The sequence below is a fragment of the Cydia strobilella genome, chromosome 1, assembly GCF_947568885.1.
Source record: "Cydia strobilella chromosome 1, ilCydStro3.1, whole genome shotgun sequence".
Classification (NCBI taxonomy): domain Eukaryota; kingdom Metazoa; phylum Arthropoda; class Insecta; order Lepidoptera; family Tortricidae; genus Cydia; species Cydia strobilella.
Window position 1 is genome coordinate 18,901,619 of NC_086041.1, and position 18,351 is coordinate 18,919,969.

The 18,351-nt window shown below is 38.0% G+C and overlaps 1 protein-coding gene across 2 annotated transcripts in view; it reads right to left on the bottom strand.

The window, feature by feature from the left end:
- The window catches only part of LOC134745992 (phosphopentomutase), a 53,924-nt gene that overhangs the window by 17,168 nt on the left and 18,405 nt on the right, over window positions 1-18,351 (bottom strand). For both annotated transcript variants that reach the window (XM_063680167.1, XM_063680160.1), the window contains exons 3-8: window positions 17,738-17,829; window positions 13,993-14,161; window positions 10,659-10,735; window positions 9,572-9,794; window positions 4,120-4,304; window positions 179-369 (exon numbers count right to left, since the gene is read on the bottom strand). In XM_063680167.1, coding sequence (XP_063536237.1) covers window positions 179-369; window positions 4,120-4,304; window positions 9,572-9,794; window positions 10,659-10,735; window positions 13,993-14,161; window positions 17,738-17,829 — 937 coding nt within the window. The remainder of the gene's footprint in view (window positions 1-178; window positions 370-4,119; window positions 4,305-9,571; window positions 9,795-10,658; window positions 10,736-13,992; window positions 14,162-17,737; window positions 17,830-18,351) is intronic.

An 18,351-nucleotide genomic window follows, 5' to 3' on the forward strand; every position in this document is an offset into this window, starting at 1 on the left:
ATTTGTAATATAGTTTGTCAAAGGACTGTCTCATTTCAAACATAGACAGAGAGAATCATACTATATTTGTCTTACACTAGTACCAGCACCCGAAAGAAAAGGATGCGTATAGTTTTTTATGTTCTTATTTACTGACAATTTGGTTTGACCAACTATAATGGTGCATGTTGACACTGACCCATCCACTTGAACCCAGTGAGCGTCTCCACGAAGTGCCCGCGGCCCTTGACGATGGCGCGCAGCATCTTGGAGCTGACGATGCTGGTGATGACGTAGCGGTCGTCGCCGTCGCCCGTCGCGTGTTTAAGCAGCCACCAACTGAGCAGAGAACCCATTTCGTTGCCGGAGAACACCTTCCATTTCTTTGAACTGAAACATTCAAGTTTATTTTATAATAACAGCATCCAATGTTAATTAAATAAATATTTGAAGTTTGTAGTCAAGTTATCATACACGTAGAGTGTAAAATAAGCATTTTTATCTCTCCTATTCGGAAAGTTAACCTTCCATAGGCTGATAGCCGGGTGGAAAATTGCGTTTCCCACCCTAGAGCGGAAAGTATTTTTTAACCGACTTCAATTTCATAGAAGGAGGAGGTTCTGTATTCGGTTGTAGCTATTTTTTTTTTTTATGTATGTTCACCGATTATTCCGAGACCCGTGGTCCGATTTGAGTAATTCTTTTTTTGTTCGAAAGGAGCTACTTCCAAGTTGGTCCCATATTAATCTGGTTCTGATCTGATGATGGGATCTCTGAGGAATTGAGGGAACTCCTCAATTTTTAAAGGCACATGGTGATTTGGGTGTTTTCATAAGCAACTTGAGCATCTTCTCTCGAAAACGACCAATTTGATGACGTGGACCTGATGATGATGATTGTTTTGAAGATAGTGATGATGATTTTTTTAATGTAGGATGTTCAGCGATTACTCCGAGACCCGTGGTCCGACTTGAACAATTCTTTTTTTGTTTGAAAGGAACTACCTCCAAGGTGGTCCCACATTAATCTGGTGCTGTTCTGATGATGGGATCCATGAGGAATTGAGGGAACTCCTCAATTTTTAAAGGTACATGTATAGTGATTTGGTCGTTTTCTTAAGCAACTTGATCATTTTTTCTCGAAAACCACCAATTTGATGAAGTGGAGCTGATGATGATGATTGTTTTGATGATAATGATTTCAGCGATTACTCCGGCACCCATGATCCGATTTGAGTTATTCTTTTTCTGTTTGAAAGAAGTTACCTCTCCAAGGTGTTTTCGTAATATTTTTGGTTTTGATCTGATGATGGAATCCGTGAGGAATTGAGGGAACTCCTCAATTTAAAAAGGCACGTGTATGGTAATTTCGGTGTTTTCTAAAGTAACTCAAGCATTTCCTCCCCAAAACCACCAATTTGATGTAGTGCAACTGTAGCCTAACCACGAGTTTGGCACTAAATATTCTTCGTAACTTACTTTGTACACTAATACGCCAGTACGAGCGAGATGCATAAACAGTAAGTTACGCACACGATAGCGAATATATCAATGTCAAACTCGTGGTAAGGCTACTGATAACTTCCCTCGTTTGTGTATTATGATTTTTGAAGTAGTTAGTGTTGGAAACAACCAAAGAGACTGAGAGGTGAAGGTAGAGGGTATTAGTGTTTGGGGGGTTTGAGGTTGGTTCGGGGACTGAGGGGTTGGGAGTTAAGGGATTGGGGGTTAGGGTTAGGAGTTAAGGGGTCTGGGGTTAGGGGTCGGGGAATGGCGGTTGAAGGGTTGGTGGTTTAGAGTCGAGGGGTTCAGTGATCAGGGGTTGTTGTGCTGTGAGGTTGAGTGATCGGGGGGTTTGAGGGATTGGGTCAGTGGCGGGGCGGAGAATGGATTTAGTGACAGGAATGATTTCCCAGACGGACTCGAGGAAAATTCTGATTATTTAATAAAGTTTACGAATTTACAGATAAACATGATTATGTTTTTATTCATGCGTCACGCTCTTAACAATGTCTTAAAACTAAAAATGGAAAAATAAAAACTTTTATAAAAAAAAGATAAACCGACTTCAAAAAGGATGAAATAAAATATTATCCTTTTTAGGGTTCCGTGTTTAAGTATATGCGTTACCAACTGATATGTTTGAAGTCGGTGCCAAGCCAAGTACTCCAAGTAGTAACAATACCAGTCAAAAATAATCCGCTTAATGTCTATAAATCCCATTACAACTGTACAAATATTATAAACGTGAAAGCAATTATGTCTGCCTCTTTGCTACCTTTTCATGGCTAAACAACTGAACCGCTTTAGCTGAAATTTTGCATGAAGGTTCCTTGAATTGTTTTATATTTTGAAATGTAGTCCTCTGGATAAGCGACAGAAAATAACTCAGTCCCAATCCCACACTTGCGTGCTATGACTGTTTAAGAACAAGTAAGAAATGCTCTTTAAAAAAATACGACGACAAAACGTATTAGATTTACACTAACGTGCCGACAAGCATAGTACGAACTGCGCCAAGAAGGTTCAACCGTGTGTTCTGTTCTGAGGTGTACAGGAAGTTCGTTTATTGTCGTCGTGTAACGCTGCGTCTTACATAGGCGAACACTCGCGAACGCGAAGCGAAGCCACGCGGCACGGCGCGGCCGGCCCAAGGCGTTCGCGTTCGCAACGAGATCGCCCACGTAGGACACTTCTATATGTATCAAAGGATTAATTAAGGCGCCGTGCCGCGCCGCTTCGCATTCGCGTGTTGTTCGCCTACGTAGTACGGTGCGTTACGTAATCCAACGTACATACTTATATAGCCGCATCCTTATCGAATTGCACCAAAATCACTATGAATTTTTTTTTACTAGCCTAAATTAGTGTCCCACTGTTGGGCAAAGGCCTCCCCTCGTTTCCTCCACTCGACCCTGTCGTTTGTAGTGTCCCGCCAATCCGGATAAAATGCGTCTAAGTCGTCCCGCCATCTCCTTTTCGGCCTGCCTGCACCCCGGCCAGCACCATCTATGGTGTTCCGTGGGTCCCACTCGGTAACCATTTTGGCCCACCTTTCAGGGTGCATGCGGCAGACATGCCCAGCCCAGTCCCACTTAAGCTTAGCGGTCTGGACACCTACATCTACAACTCGAATGAATATGAATATATGGTTTTAAATTTCGCTTGGCACCGACTTCAAACATATGAGTTGGTAACGCATATACTTAAACACGGAACCCTAAAAAGGATAATATTTTATTTCATCCTTTTTGAAGTCGGTTTATCTTTTTTTTTATAAAAGTTTTTATTTTTAATTTGTACTTCGAGCAACGGCTAACAGCCATATATTATGCCATATTATTTAGTTAAAAGCTCTTATATTAGCTTCCGCATTTTCAGACCAAGTATTATCGAAATTAAATGTCAATTGCATATCATTATAAAAAAAATATTGCCAGTTAAGAGAATTAGACTGAAATTGGCGCCATTTACATTTTGATTGAAAAAATAATGTATACGCGCCTTAAAAAGAGTGAAACTGAATGAATGAATGTAATGTAATGATAATGTTTTAAACATTCATCGTCATTTAAAATATTGATTTTTTCATACATTTAAATATTATACAAATAGTATAATTTTTATACATAATAATAAGCATTTTGGCAGTAGCTACATTTTTATTTTTTATGACAAAAATAATAATAAACTAACAATATCTCGGGTGATATAGGCCACTTTCCACCCTTGGTTAACGGGGCTAAGAAGGACGGCTGTCTATCATTTGTCACCATACCTGTCACGCTCTAACAAGTACGTAAGTGCGAAAGTGACGCATGATATGACAAGTGACAAAAACGCGACCATGATACCGGTGCTGGTCGTTGATTAGCATTAGGTAGCCCTTTCAAGTCCGCTAGCCGTTACTGTTGCTATGCTATTTACATTAATTCATCCAGGCCCTAACGTTCAATGACTTGTACAATTAGCGTCGAGTTCCATGGACTTGTAAGATTAACCTTATCAAGTTAAAACATAAATCATATAATGCAGTTTGCCTACATTTGCGTAGCCTGGCTCAGCAAATCTTTTGCTTAGCTCTAGACACCTAGCCTTCTTGTAGTTAAAATATAACATTATTGCAACACCACAACAATACCTCTTGTCAAACTCGGCTACAGCCAGCCTATCAGCGTCAGGGTCGTTAACCAGGACCAGCCTGGCACGTTTCTGCTCCGCGAGCCGCTTGCTGAGCTCCAGGCACTCGGGCTCCTCGGGGTTGGGAAACTCCACGGTCGGGAAGTCAGGGTTGGGGTCTTGCTGCTCGGGCACGCTGATGGGCGGCTAAAACAACTCATTCATTAATAAAACCGGCCGAGTGCGTGACTGGCAGGCCACGCATAAGAGAATTTCGTAACTTCATACAATACAGATAGATAGATAGCGTTTATTCGTGGCACAAAAAGAGGAAAACACGTAGGTAATGGTAATACACACAACATAAATAATATAAGCCACGAAATGGCCCCGACCACAGAACTAAATCAAGATAGAAGGAAAGAGTGTATGTACCTCGCGTGGCGAAACTAAGACACGGTGTCTCAGTTGCTCGCCGCGAACTTCAGTCTGCTCCCGATCGATGTCTGCTTGCGACGTCAGGTTTTAAAAACAAAATGGTTTGTTGCGCAATAATTAACTGTTCAAACACTACCAATAAAGTTGGAGCTGTTAATGGAGGTATTTCCTTTCATTGGTAAGTACAATTTGTCCTTAAATATCTATTATTGATTAAAAAACTATTTATTTTATTATGTTCATCAAAACAGTAGCGGGCGATTATGTGCCAAATTTAGCTTTCCATTGCGGCTTAAATTTGACAAGCCAGACTTGGCGTGCGTTCAAAACCAGCGATGTAAAAATAAGCTATTCAAACTGTCGAGCACTGTCGAGTCACGTTCAAGGTCGATTTCTCATTTTTTCTGTCAAAAGCAAGAATAGTGCTGTACACTGCGATTTTCTTACTCGATTATTAAAATCGATTTTGAAAACAGACGAAATGATAATTACGTTTTATATTATTATGCAGCTATATAATGTACGTAGTGCAAAGCAAATATTATTAACAAACAGGTTATGGTTACTTCTATATTGTAATTTTGTTTTAGTTTTCCGAATGATCCCAATATTAAAAATAAATGGATTAAAGCAACTGGTCGTAAAAAATGGTTTCCTACAAAGAACAGCCGGATGTGTTCTATACATTTCCACGAAGACACCTTTACTGGCCCATCAAAGTACCGACGAGTAATCAGTACAGCTTATCCGACTATTGATGTAGTGATGATATCAAATGATGAAAAGGTACACATTTACATAAGGCTAAATATTATTTTTAAAAATGTGCGTGCGTGCGTGTGTGTGGTATATTTTGTCTTATTAATATTACTATTTGTGCGACTGTTTTTGTTTGTGACTGACAGCCGAGCGGCGGGGCCGCGGCGCGGTGCGGTGGGGGTGGCGGTGCATAGAATCGGTGCCGTGTTCTAATTGATCTGTGAATCGATGCTTTTGAATCGTTTTAGCGCGGCTTATGTTTCTCATCACTAAATTACGCTCGTGACGTCGAAGTACCTACGCAAAATGTTACACGCTCGGTCTCCCTACAAATTGCTGAACTCTTTCCTTCTATCTTGATATAGTTCTGTGATTTTTATTTTAAAATTTAATTCAGACAACAAGGCCTATATTACATATACCTTATAGACTAACATACATATAAATTTCATAAACTTAAAAACTAAACACTATTTTGGCAATAGAACGTCGTGGCTCCGTTGAATCGTCAACGTGAATTATCATTTCCTCTGTCGAAAATAATTATCATTTCTTCTGTCGGTTCTTATCGATATTTTAGAATCGATGCCGTGTTCTAATCGATCTGTGAATCGATGCTTTTGAATCGTTTCGCGCGGCTTATGTTTCTCATCACTAAATTACGCTCGTGACATCAAAGTACCTACGCAAAATGTTACACGCTCGGTCTCCCTACAATTTGCCGAGCTCTTTACTTCTATCTTGATTTAGTTCTGTGGTCCCGACTCATCATGGTGCTAGCCTGGCTGGGCTAGCGCTGATCTTCCGTCGGGGCTATGAACTTGTGCAGTAACAAGAGTAACACAATATATAAAACAAATAATAAAAGACACGGCATGATTAAATATACATAACAAACACGATGCAAAATAAAAATGAACGAACTAAATGAACGATAAAACTATATTTAAAACTATGTTAAGGTGGTTCGATTTTCATACAAAATTCAATCTGCTTTAATTAAGTACACACTATTACTACACAAATATTTGCTCATTTATCTACTTTCGAATATTCGTTTGCGCTAAATCAATAAAAAAACTTTGTTTCATACAGAAATCATACATAAATCAACGTAATTTTTTCATCAATTTTACGTATGTGTGTGTCACAAATGTCGTGTACAAATACGTTGCGTGCGGCGTTGCCACTCTTATGACGTTGGCGACGTTGCCTGGCCGACCTGGCAGGATTTGCAGTGCCGTCATGTTTAGTGCATTTTTATTTGACAGTGTTGACACTGACACTAAGGGTCATGTTTATTGTGACATCAATTTGTTTGTATAAATTGAAAATGATAGCAACGTCTAAATCAAGTTACAAAAATCATCGGTGTTCTGGTCCGCGAAAATCCAGAAAAATTCAGACTCAATTGAAGCGGAATTCATGATGGTGAAGTTTCGTAAGGTAGGTACAGTTTCATTCCTTCATTGTACATTGTAATTTTCTCGTGCCGATCTTTTTAGAAAATAATTCTCACTTCTTCCGTAATATAAGCAGTGAACAATACCTATATAATGTAATTATTACTGTTTTGGTTGCCGAATAGTCAATGTGTCACTAACACTAGGTTTTTTTTAGGTATTGTGCAAAATGAAGAGGCATTCTTGGAAATAAAATGTTTTCCTTCATTAGCCAGAAATAATCAGGACATCCTCACTGCAATAAAGTAAAATAAAACATTTCCTGGGGATGAAAATTATGGAATTTTGTCTATGAATGAAAAACACAATTATTACTAGGTAAGTAAATGATAACTTTATTAGAATCCATATTGTTGCATCATCTTTCTTCCTATAACATTAGAGAATTTGTGCTATCATGATATTATTTTTCCTTCAGGTACAGGGACAACTACGGATAACAAATATGAAAAAATGTTATTTCATTTGTTGTGTGAATCCATCTACACCAACAAGACATCCACTGCTGGACATAGGCCTCCCCAGGGATCTCCACAACGACTGGTCTTGCAAGACCGGCCAAAATATCGAGAAATAAATAATATAAATAAACATGATAAATATCCCGTTTTCTATAATAGTTATAATTAGAAGGCCATGCAATGTTGTTACTCACTGTACCTACTTGAATCCAAAAAAAAAATATAAAAAAAGTTTTAATTTTATTTTACAATTACTACTTTATTATTAGTACATTACGATACAAGTGCGAAAAGTAGGAAATTGGCAACGAGTGGCGATAAATTGAAACACGACCGAAGGAAGTGTTTTAATCGACACGAGTTGCGAATTACCTTTTCGTACGTGTATTGTACAACGTTTTACAGTACATAATTATGGCCCTTTACATTTTCGACATATGCACGTATTGTACTAATTACCGCACTAGGGCGGTAACGTATATGTAGCACCATATGTACTAAAAAGTATTTTACAGTACATATGGTGCAACTTTCTCGCCCTAGTGCGTAAAGAGCACTTTTCATGCATATGTCGAAAGTTTAAAGGGCCATATGTACTGTAAAACGTTGTACGATACACGTGCGAATAGGTAATTCGCAACTCGTGTCGATTTAAAACACTCTGCGGTCGTGTTTTAATCTGTCGCCACTCGTTTCGAATTTTCTCTTTTCCGCACTTGTATCGTAAATAACTATTTCAAACTGCAAGGGTACGATGATAGATCTCAATTCAATATAATTTTGCAACATTTGGCATTATTAGGTTATAAATTGTATGGAGATGAAATCTATCATCGTACCCTTCCAGTTTGAAAAATACTATAGAGGCTGGGCAGTAAGGGATTGCTTTACTTGTAGAACTATATTTAGCGCTTTAAAAAAAAACTGATACCTGACACTTACAAACCTGGACTTCCTTGGTCTAGTGCTAGTGCTACTAAGAATCGTCAGTATTCTCGGCCATCCTTTCTTTTTCTGAGTTTTCAACCAAACGGGTACCTACTTATTGTTGTCATATTTCCATAAAGCTTCAAAACGAAATCAACCTAATCGACAACCGACAATGTGGTACCTTTTAGTTCAAAACGTCACGTATTTTTATAAAACGTTATAAACTAATTTATTAATAATACTGAATATCTGGGAGAAAAAGAAAACATAAGTAAAAACTCAAAAATGCTCGTTTTCCCAGAGATAAGACCTAGCTAGATCGAACCCCTTACAGCAAATTTCATCGAAATCGTTAGAGCCGTTTCCGATATCACTGAAATATATTTCGGTTATATCGGAATCGGACAAGAATTCGAAGACTAAAAGGTATAAGAAACATAATACAAAAAGGACAAAAAAAAGTACCCCTGACGTACCAGTCTCGAACCCGAATCCTCTGGCACGTATTTCCACGAACATACCGCAACGCCATTGCAGCATACTTACACTGCATGAAATTGTCACAACAAGCATCACGGAAACACTGTTTGCATGTGGGAGTAATAGTAGGAAATAGCATGACAGAAACACTCTGTCGACTTTAAAATTGTTTTTTGCACTAATGAAGTATTCAATGTTTATTATAATAGTTCAATATTTATGTAAAGAGTGCGCTAAACATACTTTTAGGTATACAGATACCAACACTATTCCACAAAAAAATAAAACCTGAAAATTTGCGAAAGTGACGCCATCTAGCGGGGTTTAAGCTTTGGGTAACCTAGTCGAACCACCTTAAGTAATATGAAAAAGCCATACAAGTAAAAGGTCGTAGTTTCGCGGCACTTAGGTCATTTTAATAAAAAGAAATTGTTTTAGGAAATCAAGTTCAAAACATTCACTCAATTTTTTTTTGAAACCTTAAAGTTGTTTTTAAAGACCTATTGAATGATGTGCCAGTGTGCCACACGTTAATTTTTACTATTTTTTTTCTCATTTTTAGTTAAATATATGGAGTAGCGATGTAACGATACCGATAACGATATAATCGGCAGGCCGGGCCGATATATCGGCATCGCTGATTTAAATACACCCGATATCGCAGTTTGAAAAGCGCGGGAAACGAACGACGCAACAGATTATCTGCTAATAATTTGAATAGACTTTGTTTCCTTTAAGGTGCGTAGTGCGTACACACCAAGCCAACGAACGCCAACGAACTATAAGGGTTCCGTCTTTGCCATTTCGGCTTCGAAACCCTAAAAAGTGTAAATCACCTGTGTAATAGGCGACCTTAAAGATACGAAAGTCACATTCTCAGTCTGCCTTATTATGCTGAGCTTACATATCTGAGGTTACCGACAAAAGATCTAACTTTACCTACCTTCAGACTGGCCGACTCGAAAGCCTTCACCACATAATCGTATCCAACGCCGTGCATGGCACTGTACACGGTGTCCACTGCGGCGCGCGCGTTGGTGGCGCGCTGCTCCGGACCCACGCTGTCCGCGATGTACTGCATGTAGCGCGACGTCACCTCCGACAGACAGTCCGACACGAGCGCGTGGCTGCGCAGGCCGTCTGTCATCCAGTGCGAGTCCGGTATACTGAAAAACAATCGAACAATAATAAACCGGCCAAGTGCGAGTCGGACTCGCGCACCGAGGGTTCCATACTTTTTAGTATTTGTTGTTATAGCGGCAACAGAAATACATCATCTGTGAAAATTTCAACTGTCTAGCTATTACGGCTGATGAGATACAGCCTGGTGACAGACAGACAGACGAACAGACGGACAGCGGAGTCTTAGTAATAGGGTCCCGTTTTTAACCCTAACCCTAAAAATTAGGATGACAGAGTATCAGGAAACTCTCTATCTGGGCAGGACTAACAGAAGTACAAATTGTTCACTACAACAATATATGTAGAAGTTCACTAAAATAACCGTACTCGTCAAGGTCGTTATTAACAGAAGAGGAATAGTGTAAGAAAAATTCGTGCCTCGAAATGGACAGCTAAAGTACCTATACCTACCTACCTATGCATATCACTGTGCAGCCCCATACATTATTCGGTAACTCTGGATGTCAAAAGTTTAGGTTTGACAATTCAGTTTCCACAAAACATATGTCCCCGTATAACCCTTCTAGTTTGGCTGTCCAACTCGAGGGCACGATTTCTTTCTTAGATTTTACTCCTCTTATACGTTCGATAACTCGTTGCTTCATGTTAAACACTGCATTGGGTAGATTGCCCTTCTTGTAGAAAAACCTGCAAATCGAATGCAAAAAACGTACTCCAGGTGAATGCTATACAACGCGTTTAGCCTTTAGTACAAGACGCTGTTCGACCTGGTTGACTCCGAGAACAGGCAAGGAAGGGAAGACCCTGGAGCAAATCGCGGTCAGGGGTACGCGGTCTTGGTGGTAAATTTAAGCTAACGAAAAAGATAATATTAAAATAAGTCTTACTCCAAATACTGTAATATTTCATCCAATATGAGTTGGTCATGGGGAGCTGTAATTTGTGATCCATTGCCCCAGTATACCTGAAAAAAAAAAAAATGTGGCGATCGGTTCAAAATCATCAATAATAGGGTATTATCCTACTAGTCAACTCAGTTTCTTTTTTAGAACTGTCAAAACATAGTATAGTAGTTATAGACATGAAACCGAGCGACCAGGGGTAAGAGAAAGACATATTCATGTATTGACAGGTATTAACCTGTATGGCAGCATAATGCTTTTTCTCTTTCACTTATAAATTTCGGTATTTCGCCATCGCCTCCTACCTATGCTGCCATAACCCGACCATGAAAAAAAACCCGGTCGGTGATAAGGACAAAGCATGGCACTATTTTCTCTTTCCTCTTATAGGAATCGCAATAAGACTATCTTTCTCTATCAAAGAGTGTCAGGCCCTTTAGTCTAACCCGTTCGTATAAAAATACCGCAAATCGATGTACAGGTTAGCCGTTTGGCACACACATACTAGAGGCCAAAACAAAATTTTTGACCCGCAGTTCCTAAAAAAAATTCGCTGCGGGGGAGTGGTAAAACATTATTTTTTTTTGTATGGAAAAAAATATTTTTTTTTTCCAAAACCTATGGTATGTGGTATCGTACGAAAGGGCTTTTTGAGGCGATTCTAAAAATATATCACATCATTACATTTCGGGCATTTTTTTTAAATTAAAACAAAAAGAATTTTCGAATCATACCAAGTTTGGGCTCCTCCAGACACGATATGGCTGATTTTTTTTGTACAATATACCACAAATGATACGTGATATCCTTATGTCTAACCCCAAAAAAGCAATTTTGAAAATAAATATCATTAACATTTTTTTTAAATTTTTCAATTTTACAAAGTGACACAGTTCTACTTCAATACCTATTTCACGAGACTTATGGAACTATACTGCAGATACGGTACATATTAATCATAAAATGATACGTAATATCCATATATCGAACGGGAAATACCTCTTTAACCCTTTAACTGCGCCTTTCATCAGTTGGTATAGTTTGTTTAGTTTTTGACACAAAATATCAAGATTGTATCCCTCAGATACGATATACCCTATCGATTTTTCTTTGTACAATATACCACAAATGATACGTAATATCTTATTATCTAACCCCAAGAAAGCAATTTTGAAAATAATTTCATTTAGATTTTGTTTTTAATATTTCAATATTGTAATATTGAAAAATTATACACATAAAAAATATATAAAAAAAATTCTTAATGAAATTATTTTAAAAATTACTGTCTTGGGGTTAGATATCAAGATATTACGTATTATTTATGGTATATTGTACAAAAAAAATCAGTAAGGTACATATATCGTATCTGAAGGATACAATCTTGATATTTTGTGTCAAAAACAAAACAAACTATACCAACCGATGAAAAGGTGCAGTTAAAGGGTTAAAGAGGTATTTCCCGTTCGATATATGGATATTACGTATCATTTTATGATTAATATGTACCGTATCTGCAGTATAGTTCCATAAGTCTCGTGAAATAGGTATTGAAGTAGAACTGTGTCACTTTGTAAATAAATAAAAAAATGCTAATGATATTATTTTCAAAATTGCTTTCTTGGGATTAGACATGAGGATATCACGTATCATTTGTGGTATATTGTACACAAAAAAATCAGCCATATCGTGTCTGGAGGAGCCCAAACTTGGAATGTTTCGAAAATTCTTTTTGTTTTAATTTAAAAAAATGCCCGAAATGTAATGATGTGATATATTTTTAGAATCGCCTCAAAAAACCTTTTCGTATGATACCACACTCGATAGGTTTAAAAAAAAATATGTTTTCCATACAAAAATAAATGTTTTACCACTCCCCCCGCAGCGAAATTTTTTTAGGAACTGCGGGTCAAAAATTTTGTTTTGGCCTCTAGTATGTGTGTGCCAAACGGCGAACCTGTACATCGATTTGCGGTATTCCTTTGAAATTGGGGTCGAGCGGCTTCCGCTACTTGGCTAATATGGAATTTATATGAAGGCCGTTCCATCGGATTGCCGCTGTCTCTGTCACATTTCGCAAGAAAGAACGGGAAAGATCATGCGCGCCAAGGGTCAATTTTAATCGAATTTTGTCGATTTTTATTTATTTTAAAAACGTTACCCTACAATATCGAAATTAGAAAGCTATGAAATTAATATTTAAGTTAGGATTGTGTTTTCGTCTTTTTTTGTTTATAGTATCACATAATAAATAACCGAGTAAAGTTGGATTAAAAGTCCATTCGTGTATCGGAAGCTATGATATTAAAGATAATATAGTCAAGAACTACATATATTTTTTTCACGTCTACGAATATCAACGACTATTAGAAAAATAGGATCATATAAGGAGATTTTTCGCCTTCTGGCTCAGGGAACCACCTGAAAGATTACACAATGACGCCACGGTCAACTCACCTACTTTTTATACTTCAATCCGATTGATTAAATATAAATTGTGTTTAAAAATAACTTCTATCTATGTTTTTCGAATAATTATCTGGTGCTTCATTTCATGCATGGTGTGAAATAATTTATTTTAAATACAGTATAATACCCTATTGCTAGCCTACAATAAGTTTGGTACACCATATAAACACGACACGATAGACTACAAAAAGGTTGGTTATTGCACATTATAAACACGACACCTTACTGTTCATTAAGCTTAGAATAAATTTAAAAGTGGAAAAATTACTGCCTTGGGTGAGACTTGAACTCACGGCCTCTGGATAGATACTCCAGCGCTCTGCCAACTGAGCCACCAAGACCTCATCCATAGTCAGCAAATCTTCCCACTATATGGGTCTAGGGGACCCTAGCGACATTACTGTTCATGCCTTGACTTCTGCCGGCATCTGCCGTCAACCAAGCTTTAATCAAAGCGCGGGATCAAGTTAGCTCCAACGAGACGACGAACGGCAAGCTTGGATATCGTAAATTCGCTATGGCAGATCAGATCACCTTGTACCCGTTGTCCTCCTTGGGGTTGCGCGAGGCGGTGACCATGACGCCGCCGGCCGCGCTGTACAGAATGGTGGCGAACGATACCAGCGACGTGGGCATATGGCCGAGAACAGGTGCAAGGGGATGGATATATGTCACATGGTAGATCAGGTCACCTTGTACCCGTTGTCCTCCTTGGGGTTGTGCGAGGCTGTGACCATGACGCCGCCGGCCGCGCTGTACAGGATGGTGGCGAACGATACCAGCGACGTGGGCATATGGCCGAGAACAGGTGCTCGGGGATGGATATATGTCACATGGTAGATCAGGTCACCTTGTACCCGTTGTCCTCCTTGGGGTTGTGCGAGGCGGTGACCATGACGCCGCCGGCCGCGCCGTACAGGATGGTGGCGAACGATACCAGCGGCGTGGGACACACGGCCGAGAACAGGTGCACGGGGATGGACGCAGAGACGAACACCCTAGCGGTCAATTCGGCGAACCTGGGAAAAATTTAAAATCGTGATTAGCCCCTTTATTCATAAAACTATACCTATACAAGCCTCAATTAGTTAATTTATGTTTTGGCCCTTTGCTTATGAGAAACAATTGATATCAAATTGAAGCATTTATGAATAACTATTATGAATGACAAAACTATTAAAAACGGATTATATCGCCTATATTGGTATCGCGGGTGACTCCCGTTGACCACGAACGCTGTAAAGGGTTCGAAACGTCGGGATGTATTATAAAATACGCGATATAATCCGTTTTCATAGTTTTATATCATGAGTTCATGAGTAACTATCGCGGTAACCGAAGACAATATTATTATGAATGACGTCAATGTTTTTGTTTTGTTTTGTATTTAGCATCGGTTTTAACACAAGGCTTACAAAATTGCTTGATTAAAAGGCGCTGATTGTTAGTATTATCGTCTACAATTATTATTTAAAAAAACATCGTTAGAGGCACTCTTTATTTAAGGCGCTTCGCGCAGTTTTTGGCCAAAAACTGTTACATTTTAGAGCTTATAACTTCTTAATGAGTCAACCAAAAATTATGAAAAAAATATATATGCATCTTCACTCTATGGACAGCAATCGCAACATTTGACTTTTTTCCTGAAATTTGTAGTTTCACCGAAAAAAAAAATAACACGACAGGCCGTTTTGCGGCTAACTTTGCTTATAACTTCTAAACGGCTTAATCGATTAAAATTATTTTTAAACTAACATACATGTTTTAACAGGTTCTACAAATGCAACATAGCTTTTCTTAATCAAAAAATATTTTCTTAAGAAATCGAACGTTTTTCCACATTTCATGCGTATGCAGCCTGAACATGGCGTGGCCGGCAGTCGCGTGCCAGCTTTGAGACGAGGAGGCTGTGTCGCTCGTCGCTCCGTGCCTTCCTTGCACTATGTTCGCTTATGCACAAGCAAAGTGCTATAATATCGGAGTTATTGTGGCCAAAGAATAAATAACTGCAGAGCGCTGATTTGGTTGCGACGCGCATTAGCGAGCGCAACACGGTATTTTGCGGTCTATTACAATGAATGTAATGATAATATCCGTATATATTATACTATAATATACGTATGTTTGAGAAAACTTCATTTGAAATAAATAAATAAATGTTTTCTAACCGACATATTATAATGTCATTCAAGTTTTACGTTTTGAATAATGTTCCATTCCATCTCGAAACAATAAATAATTGATTTAACATAAGCTAACTATTACCTATTACGTTGTATGTATGAATAGTAACCTGTTAAAAAACATGCTCATTTTTTGCCTATTTTCGTGAATAACTTCTAAACAATTTAAAAATGCTTGTTGCTAGGCCTATTTGAATAAAGAATATATTGAATTGAATTGAATTGACTGTTTATCCTAAAATTATAAAAAATATACATTTGAGATTCTCACAATGAGCTCTTTCATTTGATATGTAACACGATATAGTTTAAAAATTTTTTTTTATTAATTTTCTCTTTTACCCCCCAAAAGTGGCCCCCGTGTTTAAAATTAATTTGTTTACGTTACATGTCCGTCTTTGGGTCACAAACTTACATATATACACCAAATTTCAACTTAATTGGTTCAGTCGTTTTCGAGAAAATAGGCTGTGACAGACGGACAGACAGACGCACGAGTGATTCTATAAGGGTTCCGTTTTTTTCCTTTTGAGGTACGGAACCCTAATAATGATGATATTCCCACGTAATGATTGAGAAAACTTCGAACTTCGAAAAATAACACATTTGTAGTAGTTTATGAAGCTAGTAGGTACTTTAATTTTATAAGTTAACTATTAATGGCATTATTTATATTTATTTATTACGGTAAAATAAACGCACTGTATGCCTCAATTTAGTACATACCAAGCTTTAGCTATAAATCTTAATCCGTCGATTTGACTTAGGTATTTATTTGTAAGAAACAGATAAAACACAAATTAACTAATTGAGGCTTGTAAAGTATAATGCATAAGGGAATATATTTTTATTATAATTTACGACCTCCACTACACGCATGATCTACTCATACTCAAACAACAAAATATCTGCAAAAGATACACAAATACGAGGTATAGCGCCAAATGCCGCGCGCCTCTGGGCTGTAGGTTATTCTTTGAACCTCGTTCCGCCGCAGTCGCCGCACCGAGACGAAATTCACGTACGATCGCAGTGAGCGGGGTGCGGGTACAGAGACGCTGAGATGCTCAAGGCCAAATCAGCGAGAATCGTCTTAATAACGAAGCAATTTGCAAATGTCAGTAGGCTCTACAAGTAGATTGTTAGTTGGGAACTAACAGCAACACTCTTTCCTGCCTATCGATCGGTAAACCTTAAGTCTTTACAATAAGCCTTGGTTTACAAAAATGTCAGTTAACTGTTAACGAAAATCAAAGAAGTAAGTAATAATGTAGCAAAAAACCCAAGACTAGCCAAATCAGCGTCAATGTCACAGGCACTACGTAGCTAAGCTATTCTCATTTATCTGTTCCTAGTTCGTTATGCAACTGTGATCACAATAACGTCGTTTTCAGATTATTAGCGCACGCACGAGCGTCTACGTCACGTACTGCTAACATAAGTGTAAATTACTTGTTACAGACTGTTTCTTGTGATGAAATCTGTAGTGTTTTTATGACAGCCGATAGCTTATCTCTAAATGGAGCCAATTTACTAAACAATATATCATTATCTAATCACAACAAAGCGTATTCAATGTGGATTCCATTGTCCGGACTCTAAGTATCACGAAAACAGAGGTTGAAATTTAAAACTTATAACGTATGCGGAGTGAAATCTGAACAAAATTCAATGTCGTATTAAATAAAAACAACATGGTTATTTTCATGGTCTAGTATCAACATGGTCATGTTTAATAATGTATTTATACAACGTTACATGCAAGATAAAGTTTATACAAATGTGAGATTTTTAAAGTTATGGTTAAAGCCATCAATGTCAAAAACACGAATGTTGGTTTTTTTTTGTTACGATTATATCTTCCTTAGGAAAACTTTTTTAGGAAACTTCGTATGCTCGAAATTTTGTACATTCTCGTCCGTTGGACCATTGTTCTATGTGGTTATATATTATTGTTATATTGTTTAATACACTAGCAGCTGAAAGCTGATGCGTGTATATCACTGCACTTGTTTTTATTTACTATTAGGTCTATTAGTGTTCATTTTGTTAGTTGTTTTAAGTGTTTCTCAAGTCTGTTTTTAAAGGTGTTCACTGAAGTAGCACATATCACTGCTTCTGGTAACTTATTCCACTCGCGTACGACGCGGTTTGATAGAAAGTGCTTCCTAGGATTGCTAGGATTGTTGTTCCATTTTAAATGACTTATGATTATTTTCCCATAAATCCCATAATGCAAAAACAGCTGTTTTTAGGGTTCCGTACCCAAAGGGTAAAAACGCGGGTTTAGCATATTCTGACGAAATGGTAACTTCGGAACCCCACACTGAGCATAGCCGGCATGCTCTTGGCCAATTTTTATATTTTTAATGCGCATGCAGGCCGCCATCGAAAGTGAGTGAAACAACTTACCGTTTGCTATTGTATCGGCCATCGTATCCGATGACGATGCCATTCTGCAGCTGGCTCTGCCGGCATTCCTTCTGGATATAAGAGCACAGGCCCTGAAAAGAACATTCGGCGCATACTGAAGCGGCATGCGAATCTGCATCCAATTAGTCCTAGCGGTACTCCCCGAAAGTCAGTAAAATGCTGCAAATGGTGTTAAAAGTATGAAAATCGGTACGATTGATCTTTATTTAGGCCATTTGAATCAATTTGACCCATAGCACCAAAAAAAAGAGAGGAGTTATGACTTTAGACGTCATCTTTTTTGAATGGGAAAAAAATTGTTCAGTAACCTGTCGTGTGCCTCGTGTGGTAGCAAAGGGCTTTTAAGCCAATTCCAAAAATATCCCATCATTACATTTCAGTCACTTTTTTTAAAATTAGAATAAACATATGTTTCAAAACATACCAAGTTTGGGTTCCTCCAGATACTAACGTGACTTAATCGCATAGAATTGAAACGCGATTAAGTCCCGTCGTTGTGAATAATAATGAGTAAAAATCGTGAGTCTTAATACCGTTAGTTTTTTTATATATCTGAAATAATACCTAATATATAACCCCAAGAAAGCAAATAA